The 24894-nt window shown below is 34.9% G+C and overlaps 1 protein-coding gene across 1 annotated transcript; it reads right to left on the minus strand.

The window, feature by feature from the left end:
- Window positions 1-14044: 14044 nt before the first annotated feature.
- On the minus strand, window positions 14045-24454 carry rnf114 (ring finger protein 114). Its single transcript, XM_051880579.1, has 6 exons — window positions 24214-24454; window positions 23412-23562; window positions 18555-18661; window positions 17949-18063; window positions 15462-15569; window positions 14045-14239 (listed from the first exon to the last, which is right to left on the minus strand). The coding sequence occupies exons 1-6, from the start codon at window positions 24330-24332 to the stop codon at window positions 14174-14176; spliced, it is 666 nt and encodes a 221-aa protein (XP_051736539.1). The 5' UTR covers window positions 24333-24454; the 3' UTR covers window positions 14045-14173.
- Between the last annotated feature and the right edge of the window lie 440 nt (window positions 24455-24894).

The following is a 24894-nucleotide window of genomic DNA, read 5'->3' on the forward strand; positions in this document are numbered from 1 at the left end:
TCTTGCTGTCAATGGAGGCCTAACTGAGCCATCGGATTTTATCAAAAATATTTTAAATTGTGTTCTGAAGGTGAACGAAGGTCTTATGGGTGTGGAATTACATGAGGATGAGTAATTAATGACAGAATTTTTATTTTTGGGTGAACTAACCCTTTAAGTGAAAAAAGGGCACCCCTCTTATAATTATTTTTAAAAAGTAAAGTTACATATTGTTGATAATATTTTAATTACACTATTTAACACCATACACTATAGGTCTGTTATACCAATTAAATGAAATCAGTATCAACAAAATCCATCTTACCATTTATGAAAATCCATTTACACTGCAATTACAATTGCCTAAATAATGTTATGAGATTAATGTTCTAAATATAACAGTTTACAAATATGAAATGTTGGGAAAAATGAAATTATACTGTTATATATGAAACTTCAACTGCCAGTAGGTGGCTGCAAGTCGTAATAAGTGAATCATAGAATTATTAATTCAACCAATTTTAAACCGGCTGATTCATTCATGTAAGAAGCACATGTCTACAGACTTTTCTACTGATGAATGGGTCATTGAATCATTGACTTCAAAATTTATTCAAAAATGATGAATCATTCAAGAATGAAACACCGCTGTTGTGTTGCTTGGAGATCCAACTTTTTTTTTTTTTCTTCAAAATAACAAAAACAGTACAACAGAGCAAAAACAGTACAAATTGACAAAGTAGTGTCTAAAAATTGTCAATTCAATATAATTAACTTAATGTTTATTGAACTGTTGTTTAAAATGAATATCACATTTGTAATCATGCTGATATTTGAGAAAATATCACTCTTGCTTGTGTGATATTGCTTAACTATATTAAGATATAAACACAATAAACTCTGACTACAATTTCATATCTTGAATTTTGGGGATATTTTTATTAATTTTGGTGGCACTTCCAACCTTGCAGATGCTATTTTACATCAATGCCAGGCTAGCTTGCTTGTTGTTAAGTGTAATGGAGGGCTATTGCCTAAGTTAGGCTGGCTGTATTGAGATATTTTAATAGTGGTTTAATTTCACAGCAGTGACAAACAGTGCCGAAGTTTAATGCAAACACAATCGAAACACCATTACCTGGCTGTCACCAACGAAGGCAAGTCCAGGAGACTTGGATGCTGCACAACTGCCAAGTATTAAGAAAGTATTAAGTAAGTCACTGAAACTATTCGATTCTTGACTCTCTGAACTATAAGTTATTACTCTTATCAGTGTTATTCCTGGCTGATGTATGTTCAGAGTATAATATGATGTGTTTACAGGTTAGTTCACCCAAAAATGAAATTTCTGTCATTAATTACTTACCATCCAATGCAACTACCACTTTCAAGGTCCAGAAAGGTAGGAAAGACTTCATTAAATTACTCCATGTAACGAAAATATTGGTCTGCAATGTGCGTTCAAGACAAAATTAAGTAAATTACGTTTTTTTGCACAAACAAATCACTCACGTCGCTTCATAAATTTGAGGTTAAACCACTGGAGTCACATGAATTACTTTAATGATGTCTTTCCTAACTTCCTGGACCTTTAAAGTGGTAGTTGTGTTAGATCTCTATGGAAAGACAGGATTGACAGAATTTTCATTTTCATTTTGAAGGGTTTGGTGAACTAACCCTTTAAGAAATAGAGTTTTGTCATAAATGAATGAATGAATGAGTGAATGTTTTTTTCAGCATATTTGTTCAGCACTTAAGACCAATTATTCTTCAAGTACAATAAGAATCATTAAAGGAATGGGCCTGCTAACTGGAAATTCCTTATGATTCCCATTACTAATCAGAACAGCAGCATGCAGCGTTTGAAAGATCGAAAAGCACAAATATTTTTATAAAATAGATGTTCTGGTTCCTAATTAACCGGAAGACGTCCAGAGGCGGTGCGGAGGTTGAGGAAGGCTGGGAGGCGGACTGGAGGAGCTGGCAGGCTCGGGGATGAGGGAGGGAGAGAGAGTTTCTCCTTAAACCAGGTTTTATTAGGAGGCAGATGTGAAAGACATAGTTAGATGGTGTTTTGGGAAGTGAAATTGCCTCCCCTGTTGGGCATTAAGGCCTCTGCAGTCCCCTATCACAGAAAGCCTGTAATTCCCTGTGTTCCATCAGCCCCTCCTGAAGTCTTTCCCAGCGAGGCTTGAATTCAAATAGAAAAATTAATGTGGGAATAATAGCCCTGGGCCTCGCCATCCCGAGATGCTTTCATACACTCCCCTTTTACAAATTTTACGAGAGGGAGGTGAAAAAAATTAGCTTCCATCCTTTTTTTCTCTTCCATCTTCCATTCCTCATCCAGCATATACTGTACATGTAGCATGTATTACATGATCAGGAGATGCCAAAATCACACTAATATGCAAATATAAGAGAGCTAATCTTTCAATATATTAAAATGTGTTAAATGTGTTAAAAGGCTGATCTGTGTTCTCTCAGACCATTAATGCTGTATATTACCTAATACTTTCTAAGACAAAAAAAAAAAAAAAAAAATACTATAGTGATTGCTTTTAAAAAAAAAAAAAAAAAAACATGTGAAAGTCACAAAACTTGATGTAATTTTAGTTGGTTTAAAAGAAGTTTAAAATGTTTAAAATAAGTTGTTTGATGAAAAGCATACACACTTAAAGGAGGATAAGCAGTTTGGGGAAAAGGTGTTTACCCATCATTCCAAAAAAATAATTCACTCAAAAATGCAATTTTTCACATTTAATGGCATTTCAAAAATAAGATTTTCTATAGATCAGAAATGGAGATACTTGACAGCATGTCCAGGTTGCTTTATTCATAAAACAACTAGATTGTGACTATCAAGCTTGAAAAAATAAATAAAAAAATCCTAAATAGCCTAAAAATCCTAAATAGCCTAAAAAACCTAAACAGCCTAATCAGTATTTTTATCTTATGTTTCAAGTACAAAATATAAAAATATATATTTAGTTGAGATGACAAAATCAAGATAAGAGAATTTATCTTGAATTAACTTTATTTTTCTTGTTTTATGCAAAATCAAACAAAATTTTATGAGTTTTATGCTTAAAAAAAAACACAATTTGCCAATGGTGTAACAAAAATTAACCAACTATAGGCTATTATCAAGAATATTTTTATTTTGTTTAGATGTTTCTGTCCCTCCATTGAAGTGTCAAAGTGGTAGTTGCATAGCTGTCAATGGAGGGACAAAAAGCTCTTGTTTTTTTTTTTTTTTTTTTTTTTTTTTAAATGATGTGCACAGGTAAATCATTCATAATAAACACTATCAGAATTGTCAGCATTGATGTCATGGCGACTTTGAGAATGAAAATCTGCTTCTGCACTTAGGAAAAATGGCAACAGTCAGCTCAAAAATGTATTGCAAAAATGTCTAGACCAAACAATCACAGAGTGACCATAAACAAATTGCTCTTTGAAATACACCACTGGTGAATCACCAGTGACTTTACCACAGTAAAATACAGACTGGAAAAGATGAACTGAGGAAGATGGAGTGTCGTCAGTAAACGTCATTGCATACAACATGTTTTCCAAAGCCACAGTGTGCTGATCTAATACCTCAGTGAGGTTACTAAAGATGTTTACTGTCGATTTCACCATCATCCACTCTGATGGCCATTCCTCTCTATTTATCTCAGCTTTTCTCCTTCCTGGCAGTGAAACATCTCCTTACGCATCCATACCCAGACTCCTTTGCCACAGAAACCACCATGGCATTTGCAGCCACCACTGCCACAAGTATATTGTAGCAAAAAAGAGGCTGCAATTATAATCAAGCAGATCATTTGTAAGCCAAATTCCAAGGCCCTCAGGCCTGGAGTGGACCAGAATCCCTATGGCTCCATTCATGGACTGCTGATATGTCCTATTCCCACAGAAAAAGAGCATTTACTCAGTGAATTCATCAGGTCACATGATCACTGATTTCAGCTTTGCATGACAATTTTTTTTCTGATTTTTTTCATGACATCAACAGTACAGAGATTAAATGAGGGAAACAGGACTGGAATGATGTGGTCTGGATTTAACCCCACATGAGCCAGACATTGTCTTTGAGACATTGTGTGATAGCTATAGATGCTTGTTTCCGCCACTGAATAAAAAATAAAAAAGTTAATGTCGACTTTTTATCTCACAATTCTGACTTTTTTCTCAGAACGTGATATAAAGTCGCAATTGCGAGATATAAAGTCAGATTTGTGTGATATAAACTCGCAATTGCGAGTTATAAAATCAGTATTGCAAGTTATAAAGTCAGAATTGTGAGATATCGCAATTCTGAGAAAAAAGTCAGTCTTTTCTTCCTCAGAATTGGACTTTATAACTTGCCATTGCGAGTTTATATCTCATAATTCTGAGAAAAGAAGTCAGAATTGCGAGTTTATATCTTGCAATACAATACACCTCAGTGTATTGTAGTACATTATAAAACAGTACGCAGTATACAGCATGTTCAGTATATATGATTTTATTTATTTTAACCATAAATGGATGCTGCTTTAATGGGACATTACCTGTACTTAACATTGCCTCCCAACACCTTAATTCCCACAATTAAATTCCTGTTAGGCACTTTATTTACAAATATTTTTTCTAATATTTTTTTTTTTTTTTTTAAATAAAGCTTCTCTGAGCTGATACACAGTGAGGAAAGGGAGAAGAACGAGCTCAGAAAAAGGCGGATTCAAACTCGGGTCATTCGCATCAAAAGGTAGCGCCACTCGCCATATTCTTCCATACTCTCCATGTCAGTGTTCCTGTTATCAGAGGGATTTCTTTTGTAATTTTGTCTGGCTCAGTCAGACAATGGTGGGTGGAGATAGTTTAAATAGCATCTTTTAATGAGGTGGGCTATTTGCACTTTTTTATTATTTCCTATAGAAATAAAATGATCAAAGATAGCTTTAATTTTTGATGAGAAATGATTGATTTTGAAATCTTGGCATCTTGGCAAATCTGAGACCAGTATGTGACACTGTTGAGAAAATCTCTAGAGGAGTAGCATGTGAGATCATTGGGTCTTTCTCTCAGGTGAAATATTACAAAAGCAGGAGACTTGTAGGGATAGTTCATCCAATCAAAAGGAATCAAAAGCTCCATCTAATCTCTCCTTCCCCCTGAAGACTGCAAAACAATAGATATATTACAGAAATCACATTAGTAATGTCTTTCCTATATGGGCATGCAGTTCCTTCATGAATAGAGGTCACTTTCACAGTCATTTCATGAACTTTGGGCTGAGGAAAGGTGTTGTGGTTTCACAATACAGAGACACGGCATCTCTCTCTTATTTCCTTCCTCTTTCTCTTGCATTTTAAGGCTGGTGTGGAGCACAGGAAGTTAACGAGTGTAAACCTGAAAAGCCTAGTGAGTGGTGGGAGCTGATTCAGTGCCAGGTTGGTTTCAGGCGTTCTAAAATCAAAGTCAAGGCCGCTTCCCACATACAGGCAGCCACACAGGAAGAACTGCAAGTTGGACGGCAGGAGTTTAGCAGCGGAAGAGTCGTGCAGATTGGGTCTTGAAGTCGGGGATGCCCGGTGGCCATTTCTGTTCAAACATTTGAAAGGATTAACCTGCCGTGCTGCGCGCACGTCGCCAGGGCATGTGGCGGGATTCCTGTTTTGGGCTTCCAGTTTCTCCTGACGTTGAGGAATTTTGGCGGTGAGCGAACTCCCCATGCTATGATCAAAACGTACATATATACCTGGATCAGCAAAATATGAAGGAGAGAGACCTTACACTTTCCAGGCACAAATATAAGAAGATAAACAGTACACAGCCGCGAGTGAGTATCATGTTAATGGGAGCACATATTAAGAGGTAACCCATCTGCATGCTGATGTGAAAGAGAGTTCAATGGGTACTGGCAACGGACATTTTTTTGCTAATGTTAAATATACCTTTACATGACAAGGGGACAGTAAAATAGACATTTAACATTTTGTGAAGAAAATGTGTTTTTTTTTCTGTGCAAAACTTGACATCACAATGCCAGAAATTCAACTCAGGCTGGTTGGAAAAATTATATTCAGTTGCTTCGTGCACATTTTGTGACATTTTCAATGCTCAATGTCCAGTGAGTGGCACTAAAAGTGTGTTCAGTTTTACCCAAAACAGATGCAATCCGCCAAAGTTTTATTATGTTGGTTGTTCTATGTATCACATTAGTTGAATGGAAATTAAATGTCCAGTGAGTGCTGCTAAAAGGTTAATGCTCTATTGCATTTGAAAATAACCTACCAAATACACTAAACCCTAAACATACCCAAACGTGAGATTAAACATTTGCTGAAGCAACCATGAGATTTTAGCTTGCTGTAGAAGTCTTTGAGTTCTTTTATTGGGACTTGTGTTTCACGGGACACTACCTGTGCACAGTGTTGGGAAGGTTACTTTGGAAATGTAACAGGTTACAGATTACAAAGTTACCCTATTTAAAATGTAATAAATAGTGTAACTATTTCAATTACTTTATTAAAGTAATGTAACTGATTACATTTGATTACTTTTTGATTACTTTTCTAAATTAAGATTATAATAATTTAATTTTAAAGCACAATCACCACAAAATCAGACTTTAGCACCTCTTTTTACTTTGAGATCGTCGAGGTTAATACAGATTTAAAATCATATTCATAATAAGAAATAGTTTAATAACTATGATACTGTTTTTGAAATCAAATCATTGCATAGCTATGTCAGGAAACACTAGCAGACTAGCTAATTTGTTATGAATGGAGATTAACATCGTTAAATAAACTACTGGACATGCACCAAGCAATACAGAGCTAAAATATGTCTTGAATACACATTAGTAGCATGGTGTGGCAGGTGGGAGTAGGCAATGCCTTTCCTACTTTATTTAATGACTGCTTACAGTTAACTGTAGGCTTACATACCTGCAGATGCTTCCTCAGATTAGATTGAAACCTTCGATGTCGATAGCATAGTTGACAAACATATTTTGCACTGAACTGTTATATTTGTGCCCTTTTCTGGTTTCTGGATGAAGTTATTTTTAAATCTCCAGCACTGGAACGCATTTTTATCACTCGCCATGGTGGCAACTCTCAGACAGGTTGTAGCATAAAGCTTTCAGTGGCAATGTGGATTGATATAATTGGCAGATGCGGTGCGCTGTAAATTCAAACAAGTTAGCAAATCAAAAGAATAGTATCGCTTTACTAAACGCAGGAGGCCATTTAAATGGCAAAAACAGGCAAAGCAACAAATTAATATTATTCAACATATCCTAGCTTTTTACAGAAAATATTCAGATGTAACCCCCTTTGTAATCGTTACCATTTTCTTAAGCAACTGTAATTTAATTACAATTTTTTTTTATCTCAGTAACTGTAACTGATTACAGTTACATTTATTTTGTAATTAAATTACGTAATTACGTTACATGTAACTAGTTACTCCCCAACACTGCCTGTGCATCACATAAGTTTACAGTATCAGAAAAGCAAAAACAACATGGAGCTTTCAGGTTATAACTCAGAAACTGCATGAAAATAAGTCTTTATTAACTGATAATCTACCCCTGTAATCACATTTTTTTTTTTTTTTTTTGTGAAAAGAAATAAAAGTTTACTGGCACTAGTGATCATTTTAGTTGGACACTGCAGTGCATTGTATGTACAGGTACATTTTTTGGAGTTTTGAGGCATGTTTTTCCATGAGCCTAGATTGCAGACATCTCAACAACGTCAAAAAAAAAAAAAAAAAAAAAAAAAAAAAAATCCATTTAATTTATGTACACAAGCTGATAATGTATATACTAATATATAGAAGGTCCACAGTGTCATTCACACAAACACTAAACGCCATCTTGGTAACACACATGACATAAAAAAAATAAAATAAACATTAATTTAACAACATTAGATGTAACATAAAACCCTAATGTACATAACTGATTAGAAAAAACTAAGAAAGAACAGTTATTTCTACTAAAATACATCAATTGTGAAGTGTAACAGTGAATCCTGGAAATGTCAATTTACGTTTTTTTTTTTTTTTTTTACTGTAAATTATACAATGATGTTCTTTTTCACTTCCAAAAACTGTCAATTTAACAGTATTTTACTGTAAAATTACATTAAATGTATGTTACAGTCTATTACAGCTATTATAGTATGGAAACTTTCTATTAACCAATTAACAATTTTTCACTGTAGCATTTTTACAGTCTTTTACCATTAAAATCACGATCATTTTTTTTTTTTTTTTTTTTACACTATATGTCTCTAGTCGCCATGCTCAGAACCCTCCTTTAATAAAGTGTATTGTTCATTTTATCTTCTGCATGGGTAAAATTGTAAGTTTAATCTCTTAGAAAAGTAATCGCACAGCTCTCCTCAACAAGCTACAATATTATTCACATTTATGGCACAAACAATATCTATACCACAGTTCAATAATTAAATATGAGCATTAGTAATGATTCATACATGCAAAGCACTGACATGCCAAGAGTGTCAAACCAAGCTGGCACTATGCTCTTTTTTGTATCTGAAATCATTATAAGACAAGCAAAAGTAAAAGGAAGTATATAAATGTATGAATTTGTGAAAGACAGCCATTCTTTTGCAATTCTGTAAAAAATTGCAGATTTTTTGTAGGCACAGGTGTGTGCCTAGTCAAAATGTCTGTTTAGTCAGTTGCAGTTCTACTTCCCTGCCAGAGATGATGATGATGATGATGATGATGATGAGTGCTTTTCATCAAGTCCACTTCCAACAGGTGATGATTTCTGAGACTACACCAGCGACTGAAGGAAACATAAGAAAATAAGGTATGAGAGCGAATCTGGGCATGACACATCTGAGGAAAACAAAACCCTCGTCTCTCTCACGGCACAAGCCTGCAGGAGGAACATGTAAAGCTAATTGCCGCTTTTACACAGCCTTGAGACTTAACACCATTTCACATTCTCTCATCAAAGAAACCACATGCTCAACTTTATGAAATTTTCATTCAGTATGTTCACTTTCTTCTTTTTTTTTTTTTACCTCTATCTTCCCTTAAAAAACTGCCACCAAAAAGCAGGGGGTGGGGTTGGGGAGACAAGGAGACAGTGAGAGCGAGAGAGAGTGTTTTGCAGGACCATTTCCTTCCTGCCTGGAAGCCCTACTGTAACTTGTTAGATCAAACTTGAAGAACTTCTACTGATGCCAGAAGCAAAAGAATAAAAAACACCAGGAAAGAAGAAAGAAGAAATCTTTAAAAAAGAAAAACACGTAGCAGGTTAGAGAATTTACTGTGTAGAGGCAGGAGCCTGATGGAGATCTGGAAACTAATTACTGAAACAGTGTGTGGGAAGGAAAGACAACAAACGTTGTTGAAGCATCTTCTGTCCCTGTGGACAGTGTAAATAAACTTGCTGTTCGCCACTGATTGCCGGGAAGAGTTTCATCATAAATTCCCCTGTCACTCACAAAGAAGTGCAATTAACACTTTATCTGCACAAACCCCAAATAAATGGGTTTAAAAAGCAATATTAAGGCATAGTGAGAGCTCCTCTTAAAATAAAAGGTCCTACACATTACCTTAGGTTCATTATCAAGAAACATTGTTCTTGTTTTTGTGAGTTTAGCTACTGTATATGAAATAGAACTTACAAAGGATCTTTTGTGGTTTCATAAGAAACTTAGTAAAAAGGTTCTCTTATGCAGAACTTAAAAGTGTTCTCCAGTGGCATCATTTGACTTAGTACTAAAAATTAACACTGCATGCGACTTGCAGAAGAATATTGTTTTGGTCGTTCTTCGATTCTGCTCCTGTGCTCGGATGAACATGATTCGAGGCATAGGTGTACTCATGGATGCAGGACATCTTATCAGAGTGGATGAACGAATAAATAACCTTTTTGTTGCTGTTGCTGTGTTTACAACATGTTTTTTTTTAGCAAAGTGTTAATTTATAGTTTTATATATATAAATATATTTATATATATATGTGTGTGTGTGTGTGTACACACACACACACGTGCACTCACTGGCCACTTTATTAGGTACACCTCCCTAGTATTGGGTTGGACCCCATTTGGTCCATATTGTCATGAGAGCATCACGCAGTTGCTGCAGATTTGTTGGCTGCACATCCATTATGAGAATCTCCCGTTCCACCACATTCCTCTATTGGTTTGAGATCTGGTGACTGTGGAGGTCATTTGAGTTTAGTGAACTCATTGTCATGCTCAAGAAACCAGTTTGAGATGATTTGAGCTTTGTAACATGGAGCGTTATCCTGCTGGAAGTAGCCATCAGAAGATGGGTACCCTGTGGTCAAAAAGAGATGGACATGGTCAGCAACAATACTCGGGTAGGCTGTGGCATTTAAACAATGCTCAGTTGGTACTAAGAGGCCCAAAGTGTGCCAAGAAAATATCCCTCAAACCATTACACCACCAGCAGCCTGAACTGTTGATACAAAGCAGGATGGATCCATGCTTTCATGTTGTTTATGTGAAATTCTGATCCTACCATCTGAATGTTGCAGCAGAAATAGAGTCTCATCAGACCAGGCAACGTTTTTCCAATCTTCTATTGTCCAGTTTTGGTGTCCCGCGTGAGTTCTAGCCTCAGTTTGCTGTTCTCAGCTGACAGGAGTGGCACTGGTGTGATCTTCTGCTGCTGTAACCCATCTGCTTCAAGGTTTGATGTGTTGTGCGTTCAGAGATGCTCTTCTGTAGACCTTGGTTGTAATGAGTGCTTATTTGAGTTACTGGGTTTGGTTTACTCAGGTTTGGTTTAAAAAGCAATTTCTCTGTTAGTGTGGTTCATTTGAATAAGTGTGAACAAGCTGCCATCCTAACCTTGGTGCGCACCAAACAAGTGGAGAGTGACCCAACTTTTCAGGGGGTCCATTTCCAAATACACTATGGTGAGGTTCGACTGTGGTTCGCAAAACATACGTCACAAAAGCTGTCCAAACAGGTTGTGACCTTATCCTTATGTCTTTTTGTTTTGTATATTTAAGTTTGACGTTGAATGCTAAGCAACCAAGAGAACCAAACTACAAATATGAACACACAATCATCCACGGAATACAGTCCATACCGGGAACCAGGTCCAAAGTCTCTACTCTGCTTCAAGTGAGAATACTATCTCAACATCCATTTCTGAGCACTATACATTTATAACACACTCGCTAAAAACTCACAGTGTACACTACAGTCTCTGGGCTCACAGCGTCCCGGGCAACAGTATTTCAGCGATTCATAAAAGATGAATCACTGTCTGTCCAATAGAGATTTCAGTAAAGTTGGAATCAGGATTTTTCTTATCATACACTGTGTGCATATATTAGCACTGTTTTTGTTTGCTTTTGAGATCTGAAGGAACATTTGGACCCGGAAACTGTGATGTGTGATGTCAGACAAAACAAGTGGATAAGAACTGAAAATGGTTCACTTACGGCATCAAATAAAACTTCCTATCAGAATTTAAGACATTTATTTTATATCAGGCTGTAAGACCATTTTTGGAGACTTTATTTTTAAGAATGATGAGCAGGTTTTTGTGATGGGCATCTTTTTAAATGTGAAAAAAGGTTTCTGGGAAAGGGCCTTTAACTGTTACAGCATGTAGTGTTTGCTCCCCCTTCCATTTAGTCATCCATCAGAGAGGTGGGTGTTGTTTCTGGCCCAACATGTCTAACACACCAGTATAAATCACTCACAGTGATTTCAGGGTCCAGTGTTTAAATAATTAAAGAGCTTTAATTTATCAGGATTTAGCACCTTCAGACATGAGAGCTGACAGTCGTTGGGGGACAGGAAATGAACAACAGTAATGGAGTTAGAGCGGACGGGAGGGAGAGAGATTCACACTGTAACGAAAATTGAATGCACATGCATTAAATGGGGGGGGGGGGGGGGGGGGAGCAATATGTGAGGGGATAAAGTAATAAAGTGTGTTTTTGAACATGCTTACAATAACACAATCAAAGACTGAGAAAAGATAACATTAAAGCAGTTTCATTTGAAACACATTTAAAAGGTTTCTGAAGAAAAAAAAAAAAAAGTTTATTAACTATACACAAGCAATTCACCCAGGAATCTTACAGGTTAATGAATCATTAAGCACTAACAATAACACATGAATAAAACAAGCAGAGGATATGATTTATCTGCATCAAACAACATGCAACAATTTAAAGTTTTACAAGTTTTACTTTATAGACTGCAATATTATAATTTTGTTCAATATATTTTAGGATTTCAAACTACTGCCAATTAAACAGACAAAATTTTTACAGAACATACTATAAAACTGCTATCTACAGTATGACTGCTATACATACATATATATATATATATATATACACACCATAAAAACATGGAGGAAAAAAAAAAAAGTGTAGAGTGCAAGTGTAGAGTGCCTCTACTGGGTTACATATATGCATTATGAGCTTAAAGAGATTACCCAAAAATGAAAATTCTGTCATCATTTACACATCCTCATATTGTTCCAAACCTGAATGACATTTAATCCTGTGGAACACAAAAGAAGATATTTTGAAGAAATGTTTTTGTCCACACAATAAAAGTCAGCATGTTTGGGACAGTAATTTCTTCTGTGTTCCATTTGGGTGAGGAATGACATGAGGGTGAATAATGGCAGTGTTTTCATTTTTGGGTGAACTATCCCTTTAAGCACAGATTCTAGCAGTAAATACCTTTTGATAAATCAAATCAAGCCATGTACTTGCCTGTAGCTGCACTACACTTAGAGAGCACTTCTTAGGTCAGAGTACAGAGACGATAAACATTACAGTGGATTAATGATACAATACTGCCCCCTATTGGATTGAACAAACTCATCTCAATACACATCTCAAGACTAATCTCAAAGTGAAACATACCTCCAACAAGTGTTAAACTGAACTACTTCTCAAAACAATAAAATAATACAAAACAAACTGACATAAAAAAGCTTATTCCTTTGTTTCCTCTAAATTGCCTTTGAATTAGATGGCCCAATCTCAGGATCAAAAGACTAATCTGATTCAATATCAGTATTTCTACCCTATAAGCTTCTGAAAAGACTCACCTCAATATAGAGGAGGTTTCAAAATAATCCATAAAAGAAAAACCTTTAAGAATCCATATATCGGCCGTTCTGTTCCAGTGCAACAAAATCTGACAATCAGCAGAAAATCTAACAAACGTTACTCTATAAACAAAAATCTGTTATAAAATTTGAATTATAGATTGGCAGAATATATTTATATATTTTGACAGCTAAAATTGTATATGGTAATGTCTTATATATGAATATATAAGATATATGACTGAGTGTGAATAAGCAAATCACCAAAATTACACCAACAGGAACTTTGGCATTACCAAAATTAGTGTATGTATAATGATAAATCAGCCCTGAATCCCCTTATAGTTTGTTGATTTGTTTAAGCATAAACAGTAGTTTTTGGTTGTGTTAAAGGGTAGTTCACCCAAAAATGAAAATTATACCATGATTTACTCACCCTCAAGCCATCCTAGGTGTATATGACTATCTTCTTTCAGACGGACACAGTCAGAGATATATTTAAAAATATCCTGGCTCTTCCAAGGTTTATAATGGTTGTGAATGGGGGGCCGTGTTTTGAAGCCAAGAATAATGCATCCATCCATAAAAAAAGTAATCCATACGACTCCAGTGGGTTAATAAAGGCTTTCTGAAGTGAAGCGATGCGTTTTTGATAAGAAAAATATCAATATTTAAAACTTTATAAATTCAAATAACTAGCTTCTGGTGGACGACCATATGCAGAATATGCAGAACTAGCCAGAAGCTAGTTATTTGAATTTATAAAGTTGTAAATATGGATATTTTTCTTCCAAAAACACATTGCTTCTCTTCATAAGGCCTTAATTAACACCCTGAGTTGTATGGATTACTTTTTTTCATGGATGGATGCATTATTTTTGGCTTCAAAATGCAGCCCCCCATTCATAACCATTATAAACCTTGTAGGACTAAGGATATTTTTTAAAAATATCTCCGATTGTGTCCGTCTGAAAGAAGATAGTCATATATACTTAGGATGGCTTGAGGGTGAGTAAATCATGGGATAATTTTAATTTTTGGGTGATCTATCCCTTTAAGTTTAGCTGGGGGTCCATATGTCCCTCACATCAGTTTTCCATGAGAGAGCGCTGTAGAGCTTCTTGGATCATGGCTTGCTCATCTGTAGCATAATCCTAATAAAAACAGAAAAATATACATGTATTTAAGATTGGTTACAAGCAGTCTAAGCTCTGCTCACATACCACCAGCATTTCATTCATTTAAAAGTTGACTGAACTATTTAAGGTAGGAAAAAAACTGAATTTACATAGAAATTAAATAGTGAACGTTTATACAATTTAGTCAAAGCAACTTAAATTATTGAACAGCAAGAACTCATACTGTCAAGTCAACTAAATTTGATCAGTGATGGAAGCCATTTAGAGCAGAATCAATTCTGAATCATTTATTTTTTGGTCAATGCATGGGGATTTATAGGGATGTGGAAATATTTGTTATTCAAAATATTTAAAATAAGTAGATGTTTTAGCTCTCTTTAGTGTTTTGGATACTATTTTAAGTTGCTTTGTTTCAAGTCACAGTTAGGGTGATTAGTGTTCCCTTTGGTGAAGTTTAAAGGGATAGTTCACCCTATATAAATAAATAAATAAATAAATAAATAAAATAAAAATAATAATAATAATAATAATAATAATAATAAAGTTGTTCTAAACCTGTATGACATAAAAGAAGATATTTTGAAGAATGTTGATAACAGTCTCTAAACAGTTTCTGGTCACTACTGACTTCCATCGTGTGTGTGTGTGTGTGTGTGTGTGTGTGTGTGTGTGTGTGTGTGTGTGCTTGTCCCCACAATACAATTAATAATGGGGATAAGCAACTGTTTGGTTACCCACATTTTTGAAAATATCTTCTTTTGCATTCAACAGAACAAAGACACTTGAGGGTGAGTAAATGATGATAGATTTTTCATTTTTTCCTGAACTTTACATTTACATTTCTTCAGTTTAAATTCGACTTGTTTTGGTGCACAGAGGTAACTCTAAACAGTTTCATGAGTTTGCCCAGTTACATGATACATGATTAGACAAACAAATTGTTTAGTACAAGGCTCTGCTAAACTAAAAGGCTTTATATCAGTAATATGCAATATTAATTCCCAGCTTAAATAAGACCAACTATGTATACCAAATGTAATATGTAAGTTAAGGTAAAATCTTTATTTACTAGGAGAACCCATGTTAAATCATTGAAAAAGAAAATAGCAAGACTGATCTGTGTTGATAGCTGGATATAAAAAAAAAAGAATATGAATACGATTTATTGTATCAACAGTATGACATTTTTCTTTTAACAATGGAAAACCAGAGCATGGAACCGTTTTAACCTACTTACCACAAAAGTATCATAAGAAAAAGCATGTCTTATTCTGAGGTGCTGAAAGAAGTCAGCGCTCCTGTAATTCGGGTCGCCCCAGGGCATTGAGGCACATATTGGACACACCTGCAGGAGTGGAGAGGAGGTTTACAAACTTAGAAAGAACGACTCCTGACTCCACAGGAACTATTTCTATTAAGGGTGGGTGATAGCGCTAAAAAAGGTAAATCCTGACATGTATAACTCTGAGATGGCCACTTCTTTCTGGTAAATTGTTCAGTACATACATGCAATTTACAATAAACATAACTGGTTGCAGTAAAGCCTGCTGTGGCCAGTTGCATAAAAATAGCCTCTATGTTAACACTCCTCCTCTTTTTGTCATTTTGACTGGAAATAATTTTTTTACCAAAAAAAAAAAAAAAAGATGTTCATCTGAATGGTCTAAGAGCTTGCTCTAAACTATCACATTTGAAATGGAAATACACACACACACACACACACACACACACACATTCTTGTACACCTATCTTTGTGAAGATATTCATTGACACAATGAAATACACAAAATACACAAAAGGTTGGTACCTTTTAACTTGTTACTCTTTACTGTGTAAAGCACTTTGAGAATAACATTTAAAAGGCACTATATAAAATAAAGTTTATTATTATTACTATTACAATACTCCATCTCTAGCTCCTTACCCTAACCCTACCCATCACAAACCTGAATCCTTACCCTAAACCTACGCTTAACCTAATAACCTTATCCCTAAAACCAAGTTTTGACCATCAAACAGGCCTTTAAATGGGTCTCAGAAAGTGAGGACCGAATAAATTAAGAAATTAGAGGTAAATAAAATAAAAATAACAAAAAAGAGCATAAATATAAAGATAAAATGTTTTATAATAATAGACTGATACAAGATTTATGGACAAAAAAAGTGGTGTAATTTTTAGCCTCCGTAGGTTTTTGAGCCGTAGATTTAAGTCTTAACAACCATTCAACCAGCAGTTAGGAGTAACCAATGTTACTTTTCAGATTCAATTTAAATCAATTTAAATTCAACTTTAAAATATACTTTTAAAAGTTATGACCACTCCTGAAGAAAAAGAAAAAAAAAAAAAAAATTATATATATATATATATATATATATATATATATAAACTAACTTGTAAAACTAGTCTAAGCAGTTTATGCAACCAGCCATTACCAGTTCAGTCTCCCAAACCTATGGCCATGTAAATAATAATAATAATAATAATAATAATAATAATAATAATAATAATAATAAGTACATCCAGTGGAAATGTTTGGCTTTTTAACATATTTCCAACAGCAAAGATTTGATCCTCTTTGAAACAATGCCTATTAATAAAATTGATACACACTCTATGATAAATAGAATGGATATTTTGTAGTAATTTTAACAATTTAAATGAAAAAAAAGAAAAAAAAAAAAAAAGAAAAAAAAAAGATCAGTCAGATCAGTCACATGGAAAAGGTAAGTGCACTCTTACATTTATCACACATTCAAAAATCCAAAAAATTAGAATCAGCTGTTCAAGATTCTAATTCTGTTGCCAGTGATAAGAACCTGCTTAGGAAGTGCAGGTAGAATCTAACGATCTAAAGAGTTTTATGAGGCTTTCAGAAAAAAGAGGTTATGGATGCTTTTGAGACTGGCAAATTATTTGAAATTATTAATTATTTGAATTATTACACCATTCCACTGTAAGCAAAGTCATCTACAAGTGGCACAGGTTTCAAACGACTGCAAATTTGTCCAGGACTGGCCGGCCCAACAAATTCAGCCCAAGAAAAGGGACCAAAAAAAAAAAAAGAAAAAGAAAACAAAAAAAAGAAAAGATTTCTCCAAGAACCCCAAATTTTCATGGCCTTTTAGGTGCAAGTCGTGCAACTGTTGGTAAGCCTTTGCCATCTAAAAAGAACATTAGAGCAAGACTACAGTTTGTGAATGAACACATAGGCAGTAAAAAAAAACAAAACATCAAACATCTTGCAACTGAAAGAATATTGCATGGGGGAGTGGTAAGGAAATTCTAGCAAGCCGATGTCAGAGACTGGTGGACAATTATGCAAAATGCTTACAAAATGCTGCAGCCTCTGTACTGTAGCTACTGAAGCCAAGGATGTACTTGCTTTTTCCACAAAAGATTTATTGATATTTCTGTTGAATAAATTATTGAAAAAGTTATTTTTTTTCCTGTGGTTTTGTTCAAGTATATCAACTTTATATAGGCAACTAATCATATCATAATATCAACTAATAGGCACTGTTTCAAAGAGTTTTGCTTGTCCAAATATGTCAAAAAATCCAACAATTTCCAATTTTCACATGACTGTAACTACAACAAACTATGCTTCAATTTCTTTGTATCAAGACTGCATTTACATTTTCAAAAAATAATTTGAAAACTACACTAAGGACATTAAAGAGGGAATCAGGAAGAGGGCTAATGTATTTAAGACACAAGCCTTACCACTGGACGTGGGTCGTGTGCGTGCTGTGAGGTGCAGTGCTCCACTAGACCATCCTGGTCAAAGTTCTGCTGGTTACAGTAAGGACAGGTGAACGTATAACGGTTCGGCACTGAGCTAAGGAACAAGAAACCAAGCAGTGTGTATAAATCAGGATGAATAAGTAAATAAATAAACAGGTGATTCTTCAATCAGGGGCACTTTTGACTAATTTAAATGTTTTGGAAAAAAGGAATAAAGATCTGATTGTGTCCTTGATCAATCTTCAAGTGGATTTTGGTGTAATTTAATGTAAGGATTGTGTTAAGTTTTTATATTCTTTGTGGAAACGGTAATGGTGTGTGACGGTAATTACTTTTTTTCACATTTCACAAGTTTGGACAAGCCTTAAACTTGCTAACAAAAAAATGTTAACTAGCAAATAATTTACTTTAAAGAGATTAACTTAAATAAAAAAATAAATAAATAAAAAAAAAAAAAAAAGATTAGTTGTTATATAAGTAAAATATATTTTTTGAATGACAAAAAAAGTTTCAATTAAGTATTTCCTAGCTGAAAAATCACCCACATATATGTACAGTTTTAAAAGCTGAAGAACGTTATATTACCTGACAATGGCAGGCTGGTTCTTTGAAATGGACTTCAAACCATCCTTGATATAGTCTTGATATTTGGAGCACATTCCTGTGTGGGTTCTCATGTCAGACAAAAGAACCTGAGTAGTGGATACAAATTTTAGTTCAAGCTCTCCGACCACCCACAGTCTGTTTAGGGACCATCTAATGCATACCACGCACTAAACTGAAAAGCACTTGTGAAAATCCAAAGCTCCAATCTGATAGGCTAGTACACAATTTCCTCAAGTCAGGGTCCAGAGGTTTTATTTATGTATGTATGTATGTATGTATGTTTTCATTTTTTTTTTTTTTTTCTTTAGGGCACTGTGTTGACTTATTAATTTGGTAAAACTTAGTACTTATTAATTTTGGTAAAGCAGAACTTCTGATCACAAAGTCTATTACCAGGGGTGTACTATATCTATTGTCTACGACTATGATAATGATGTGCCATCTGACATTTGATGATCTTTGATCTGGCCCTCCTAAGCAGCTCACAGCAGCGCTCTTTGTCCGACAGGTGTTTTGGCCAAAAAGCCAGGATTGTCATCACTAACACTGCCTGTGTGTGGAACTGGGAACGATTTTAGTTATAGGAACACCTTTTGGGGGACTAAATTAGCTCCTACTTCAAAGTAGGGTCTAACCCAGCACAATCCACCTTTTTCTTCATGAGTCTACTGAGTTTTAGATTATGGGAGGCACTTACAGTTGGGTAAGTTCCACTCAAAAACACTGAAACAAATCGTTTCAAATCATAAGGTTGCGCTACAAATAATAATCATTATCCGTCAGTTTGACTAAATTAGCTGTTAAATTTCCTTCATGTTCTCATGTTCAGACTTCAAGAGAATAATGTAACGCTTGGTATTTTAATGTGACATGGTATAACAAGAATATCTGTGGCATGAGCTCTTTCCAGTTGCTGCATTCTTTTACTTCTGGTTATTTTCTTTTTTTTTCTTTTGTATTCTGCTGTAACAGTACGAAAAAAGACAACATTCTGTGCATTTGTGGTCTGCTCTTTTTTTCTCCATAATTCCTCTTGTCTCTTTTCAGGTTTGTTTTCACACAAATGCTTTAAAACGTACTTGTCTCCCCTTTTCACTTCTAATCCCTATTAGCAGTATTTACAGAGATGTTTCTACAGCAATAACGTTACAACATTTATTGTCTGTCAAAATGAGGAAATCACTTTGAAATATTATCACTCGATGTTCCAGTTAATGAACATTTTTGATTGAATCAACTTGTTATATACAGACATATATTACTACAGTGATTAACGCGTCCATAATATTGCTGCGGAAATAATTGGGGGTTATTCATGGTCTGTAATTTGTTAATGCTTTTACACTTCTAAATGTCATTTTAGATGTCTTCTGCATATTTTATTGATAACAAATCAGTCTTCAAAATTCACAAACAGTTTCTTCAAACACACAAAAAATAAAGCTTTAGAATCTCTTTCCATTGTTTGTCTCTTTCTTTCAAGTTGTCTCATTTAACCTGTTTAAACATTCAACAACCTTTTATTTATGCTTTCTCATTGATCAACACTAAGCATTAACAATAGCATTAAATTACTAGATTTAGAGTATACATTAGGTGCAAGTTTTAAATCTGTTTCACCTTTTTTAACGGCTCTGGCCAAACATGCGGAACACAGACACCCGCCATTTTTAAAAAGCTGTGTAAACACACAGTTTATAGCCTATATATTTACTCCACAAACAAACAGCGATAGATGGACCGACGCCAAAGTCCAGGCATATCTTAACCTTTACGCTAAGGAGGAAATCCAGCGCGACTTTGAAAATAAAAAGCGAAACATGATTATGTATTTATGCTCAGCTAGCGACATTGGGAATTAACCACATGGCAAACACTGTAATACTTTTTCGTATACCGTCTACTTTCTTATTTTAACAGTTCTATCCAATATTGTATTAGATAGTACAGGAAAATGGGAGCAATGTGTGCTAAGGGCTGGCATTCTCAGCGGCATCAAAATAAAAGTCCTGCGCAACAACCAGAGCTGCGCCCTGCAGTTTACGTCACTTCAGAGTCCCTACTAGCGGTAAGAATGCAACCAGAAAAATGGCCCTAAAGGAAAATTTAGTTCTCGGGGGACCCTATAACTGAGTTTCTATAACTACATGGTGTGAAAGCCCCTTATCTCTGGCCAGGTGCGCAACTGCACATTTGCTGAGGGGTACGCAAGATCAGTGTTGGCGCCCGATTTTAAAATTTTTAGGTAGGCCTATATCTAGTATTCAGGTACAGAAATTGAATAATCATATGTAAAATAACACTGCATTGTCTTCACGCTATAAATAAGTTATTTAGTCAAGAGCAGTGAGTGATTTTGACTCTTTGTCTTTTTAGTTGTTTGACTGACATTTTGGTGTCACTTTAAGACCTAATGCGCGGATCCATTATATTGCACAACAGATTTCTTTCGGTTTACATTCGCTTAAAGGGGACATATAATGTCACTTTTACAAGATGTAAAATAAGTCTCTGATGTCCCCAGAGTGTGTATGTGAATTTTTGGCTCAAAATACCCCATCATTTTTTACAGCATATTAAATTTGTCACTTTTTGAGGGTGAGCAAAAACGCTCCGTTTTTGTGTGTCCCTATAAATGCAAATTAGCTGTTGCTCTCAAGAAGTGGGCGGAGTTTCAAGAGCTCATGTTAGCAGCACCGATTACCTCACACACTCACTTAAAATGTTCAGCCTTTTATGTTCAAAATGGAGTCGGACAATGATGGAGAGACTCAAGAAGAAGAAGTGACAACATGTAGAATGCAACAGGACATTTCTGAATGGTTAGTTGGTTAATTTATGTAGTTGATGTGGAGTTAACTATCTTAAAGTCATTGATTAGCATATTCTGTCATGATAATCTATAAATCGCTCATGTGGGAACTGTTGTAAGATCCTACAGAGCCAGAGAATATATGCTGCATGAAGAAAGAACAGGTATAGTTTAGTTTAATTACGGTTATAACTTGTCACGTTGTCATCTTGACATGCTATTGCATTTGTGTTACATATTGTAATGCAGTAACATGGCCTCACCCCCTTTGTTGCGTGTTCTTGGGGGCAGGGTTTATGTAAATTTTAGGGTTAGTGATGTCACCAACCCAGGGGGAAGCTCGTTGTAGTCCCTACCAGCCGTTTGTTTTAGTCCTTAAACAGAGAATTCTTTAAAAGAAAATATCTCCCTTTGCTTTAAACTTTGAGCATCGTATCTTTGCAGATGTTGTTTATGCTCAAACAGCAACATTACACACTAACTAAAGTTAAAAAAGTGAAATCATAATCAACCACCCCTTTAAGACAAAAACAACTTTTTATGGGAATACTCGCCAAGACTGGCATTTTGAGAAAATTGTGTGTTCCAGTGCAAGAAGACGTGAAAGAGAACTCAATTCGGTGCTGAGATGCGGCTATACCAAATATACCGCAAATATAAAATCACAAATATGCCACAACTTATTTTTTTGAGCGCCGGAGACATTTGGAAATTAACTGATATCAACATGAATCACTTTTCCCTCTCAGACAACAACGTTAAATGTTGATTAATTTAAAGACATTTAAAGAAAGCTTATTTTGCCTTTTTTTCTGTTCTGCGCCCCAGAACACTTCCCATTTTGGTCATGGGACAGATTCAAAGTAATGTCGGAAGGTGAGTGGTTGATATTGATATAATAAAATTAAATTTTGAACTCATTTAAAATGTAAAAAAAACGTTTCCTTTCATCATTTTTTTAACAAATAATTTTTGATTATTTATAAAGTTTTATTAAAAGAGATTTTCAAAATGATTTTGACACAAACTCCCCAAAGAGGGTATATGTGTTAAATTGAATGTTAAATTAAAGTAATACTGTTTGTAAGTGTTTTATAACAGGGCTTCAATAGGGTGCGGGACTGTTTTGAACAATTTTAAACGTCACCAAAAGTTGCGCAGTCACAATGCAGCAATTTCTCAGATATGAATAAAAAAAAATAAATTAAAAAATAAAATAAATAATAATACACTTGTAACTTACTTTGTGCTTAAAATGTGTCTAAATTCTAAAATGTAAAATAATAGCCTAGTGCTTTTGTAAAGTCATACTTTTGTTATAACATAATAGGCTTATTGTTTTGAACTGCTTTTACAATGGTTACTATTAATTATGTAATAGGTTTTTTGGTGAATTGTAAACCTGACCAAAAATCAAAATAAATCAAACTAAATCATAATAATTATTAATGTAATAATATTACATAAAAAATAAAAAACAATAAAAAAAACAAAAAGATTAAAAAATGTATTGTACCCGTTTTTTAATTAACAGATAATAACAAATGAGATTCTGAAGATATTTTGACCACTCAAATAGGAAATGTCCCTGGTTTCCATTTCAGAAATCTGGTCACCTTATTATATTACATCTTGTAAAAAGGGGCATAATAGGTCCCTAATAAGGACCATTAGTTTCTGTAACTAATATGAACTAATCACCACAAAGAATATGAAGAATACAGAAACCTCCAGGAGTCAATGGTCCACAACAGGCCTAAATCTTCCAAGGTACTAGCACAAAAACACACTCAGCAAAATAATTTTTTGTCAATATTGCACCCCTAATTCTCACTAATTTCTTCAGTATTTCCTGTACAACCATTAAATGTTCCCTACTGTGATTGATCAACTTACATATCGGTCTGACAGTCTCTTCCTGACTAAGTGGGGGGTTTTTGGCCAGAATAAGCACTTATGAATATGAATGCACACCATTTAAACGTAACATATACAGTTTAACTCGCATACATGCACCCACACACCTCATTTGTACAGCCTTTGCACCTCCCAACTGATCTTTGCATCAAGTCTTGTAAATGATTTGCTTTATGCCACTTGCGCAGATCAGTCCTGCAGACTGCACACACAGGTTTCTGAGGCCGCAAGCACTCCTGAAGGCAGCTGTCACAAAATCTGACAAGACAAAAGGGACATATTTACATTAAAACATTTATGTTACATGCAAATATGCAGATTTGGCTGACAAACAAAACAATCCCACTTTGCAACAAGATACATGACTCTGTATATCACTATGTATATATTTTTATTTGACATAATGTACACTTGAAGGTTTCATCAACACGGTTACCAAATTTCCCCCTCCATTAATTAAAATACTTTTCAATGTATTCCTCTTTTTATTGCATTTACTCGTGTTTTGTTATGATTGTCAGTATTGTCTGAGCCTTACAATTCATATAAAAGTATTTTACAAATCACCTCATCAAAATGGAAAAGACCCCATTTTATAAAAGGACACTGTGGGTGTTGTAGTTTGTTCATGCAAAAGCATAATTAAGCGAATACTACAACTCCCAGAATCCCACACTGCAAAGTTTTCTACACAAGAAGCAAAACTGAAAGTAACCAATTTCTGTCTTCCAAGAAAATATTACCACAACTGTAGTTATTGGTTATTATTAGGCACAATCATATTAAGTTTAAATTACATGACATGAAGGCTGTGCATCGGTTTCACGTGATAACGAAATGAGCATTAAACTAATCAACATGTCAATCGAGAAGTTACTGCTGTAAACACTAGACCTCATGGATACTCACGTATGTCCGCACTGTGTGGTCATCGGACAGATGTATATCTCCAAACACACAGGACATAGGAAGTCATCGTCTTCAGCATCGTTCACATCAGTTTGAGGTACTGTTTTGAGCATAGCCATGTCTGCTGCGCTGTGTTCCGTGTTCTTGAACTCCGGTGAGATTCACTGTTGGGATGGGAGGAGCAAAAACTCAGCTGATCTCATGCACACGCATGAGAAATTACATTATTACACACTTATTAATTTGACTAATGACAAAAAGCCGCAGAGTTTAACCAGATAAGTGAAAGATAGTACATATGTAGTGTGTGTGTGTCGTCGATGTCTTTTAATGAAGAGTTACGAGCGTGATATATTTCTATTGGTATCCGATTCATGAATGAATCACTTGATCCGGTTCTTATAAATGATTCGAAAGTGAAATGTGAAAATGAATCACTCGAGTGGTATAACATTTTTAGAGTGAAACTGATGGGTGAGAAACGTCAACAACGTAACATTTGGCAGAAGAAGAAAAAAACAAGGGTCTCAACTGGAATGACAGCAACAAAATGGAACACATACATTGTCACTAAATGTATACAATTACAAACCTGCGTTAACTGAAAACAGCACAGTGTTTGAGCAACATTTATTAAAGTACAAAAAAAGAAGACGTGAAATGCAGCGCAGGGACTTCTGG

Source organism: Ctenopharyngodon idella, chromosome 22 (assembly GCF_019924925.1).
Source record: "Ctenopharyngodon idella isolate HZGC_01 chromosome 22, HZGC01, whole genome shotgun sequence".
NCBI classification, from domain to species: domain Eukaryota; kingdom Metazoa; phylum Chordata; class Actinopteri; order Cypriniformes; family Xenocyprididae; genus Ctenopharyngodon; species Ctenopharyngodon idella.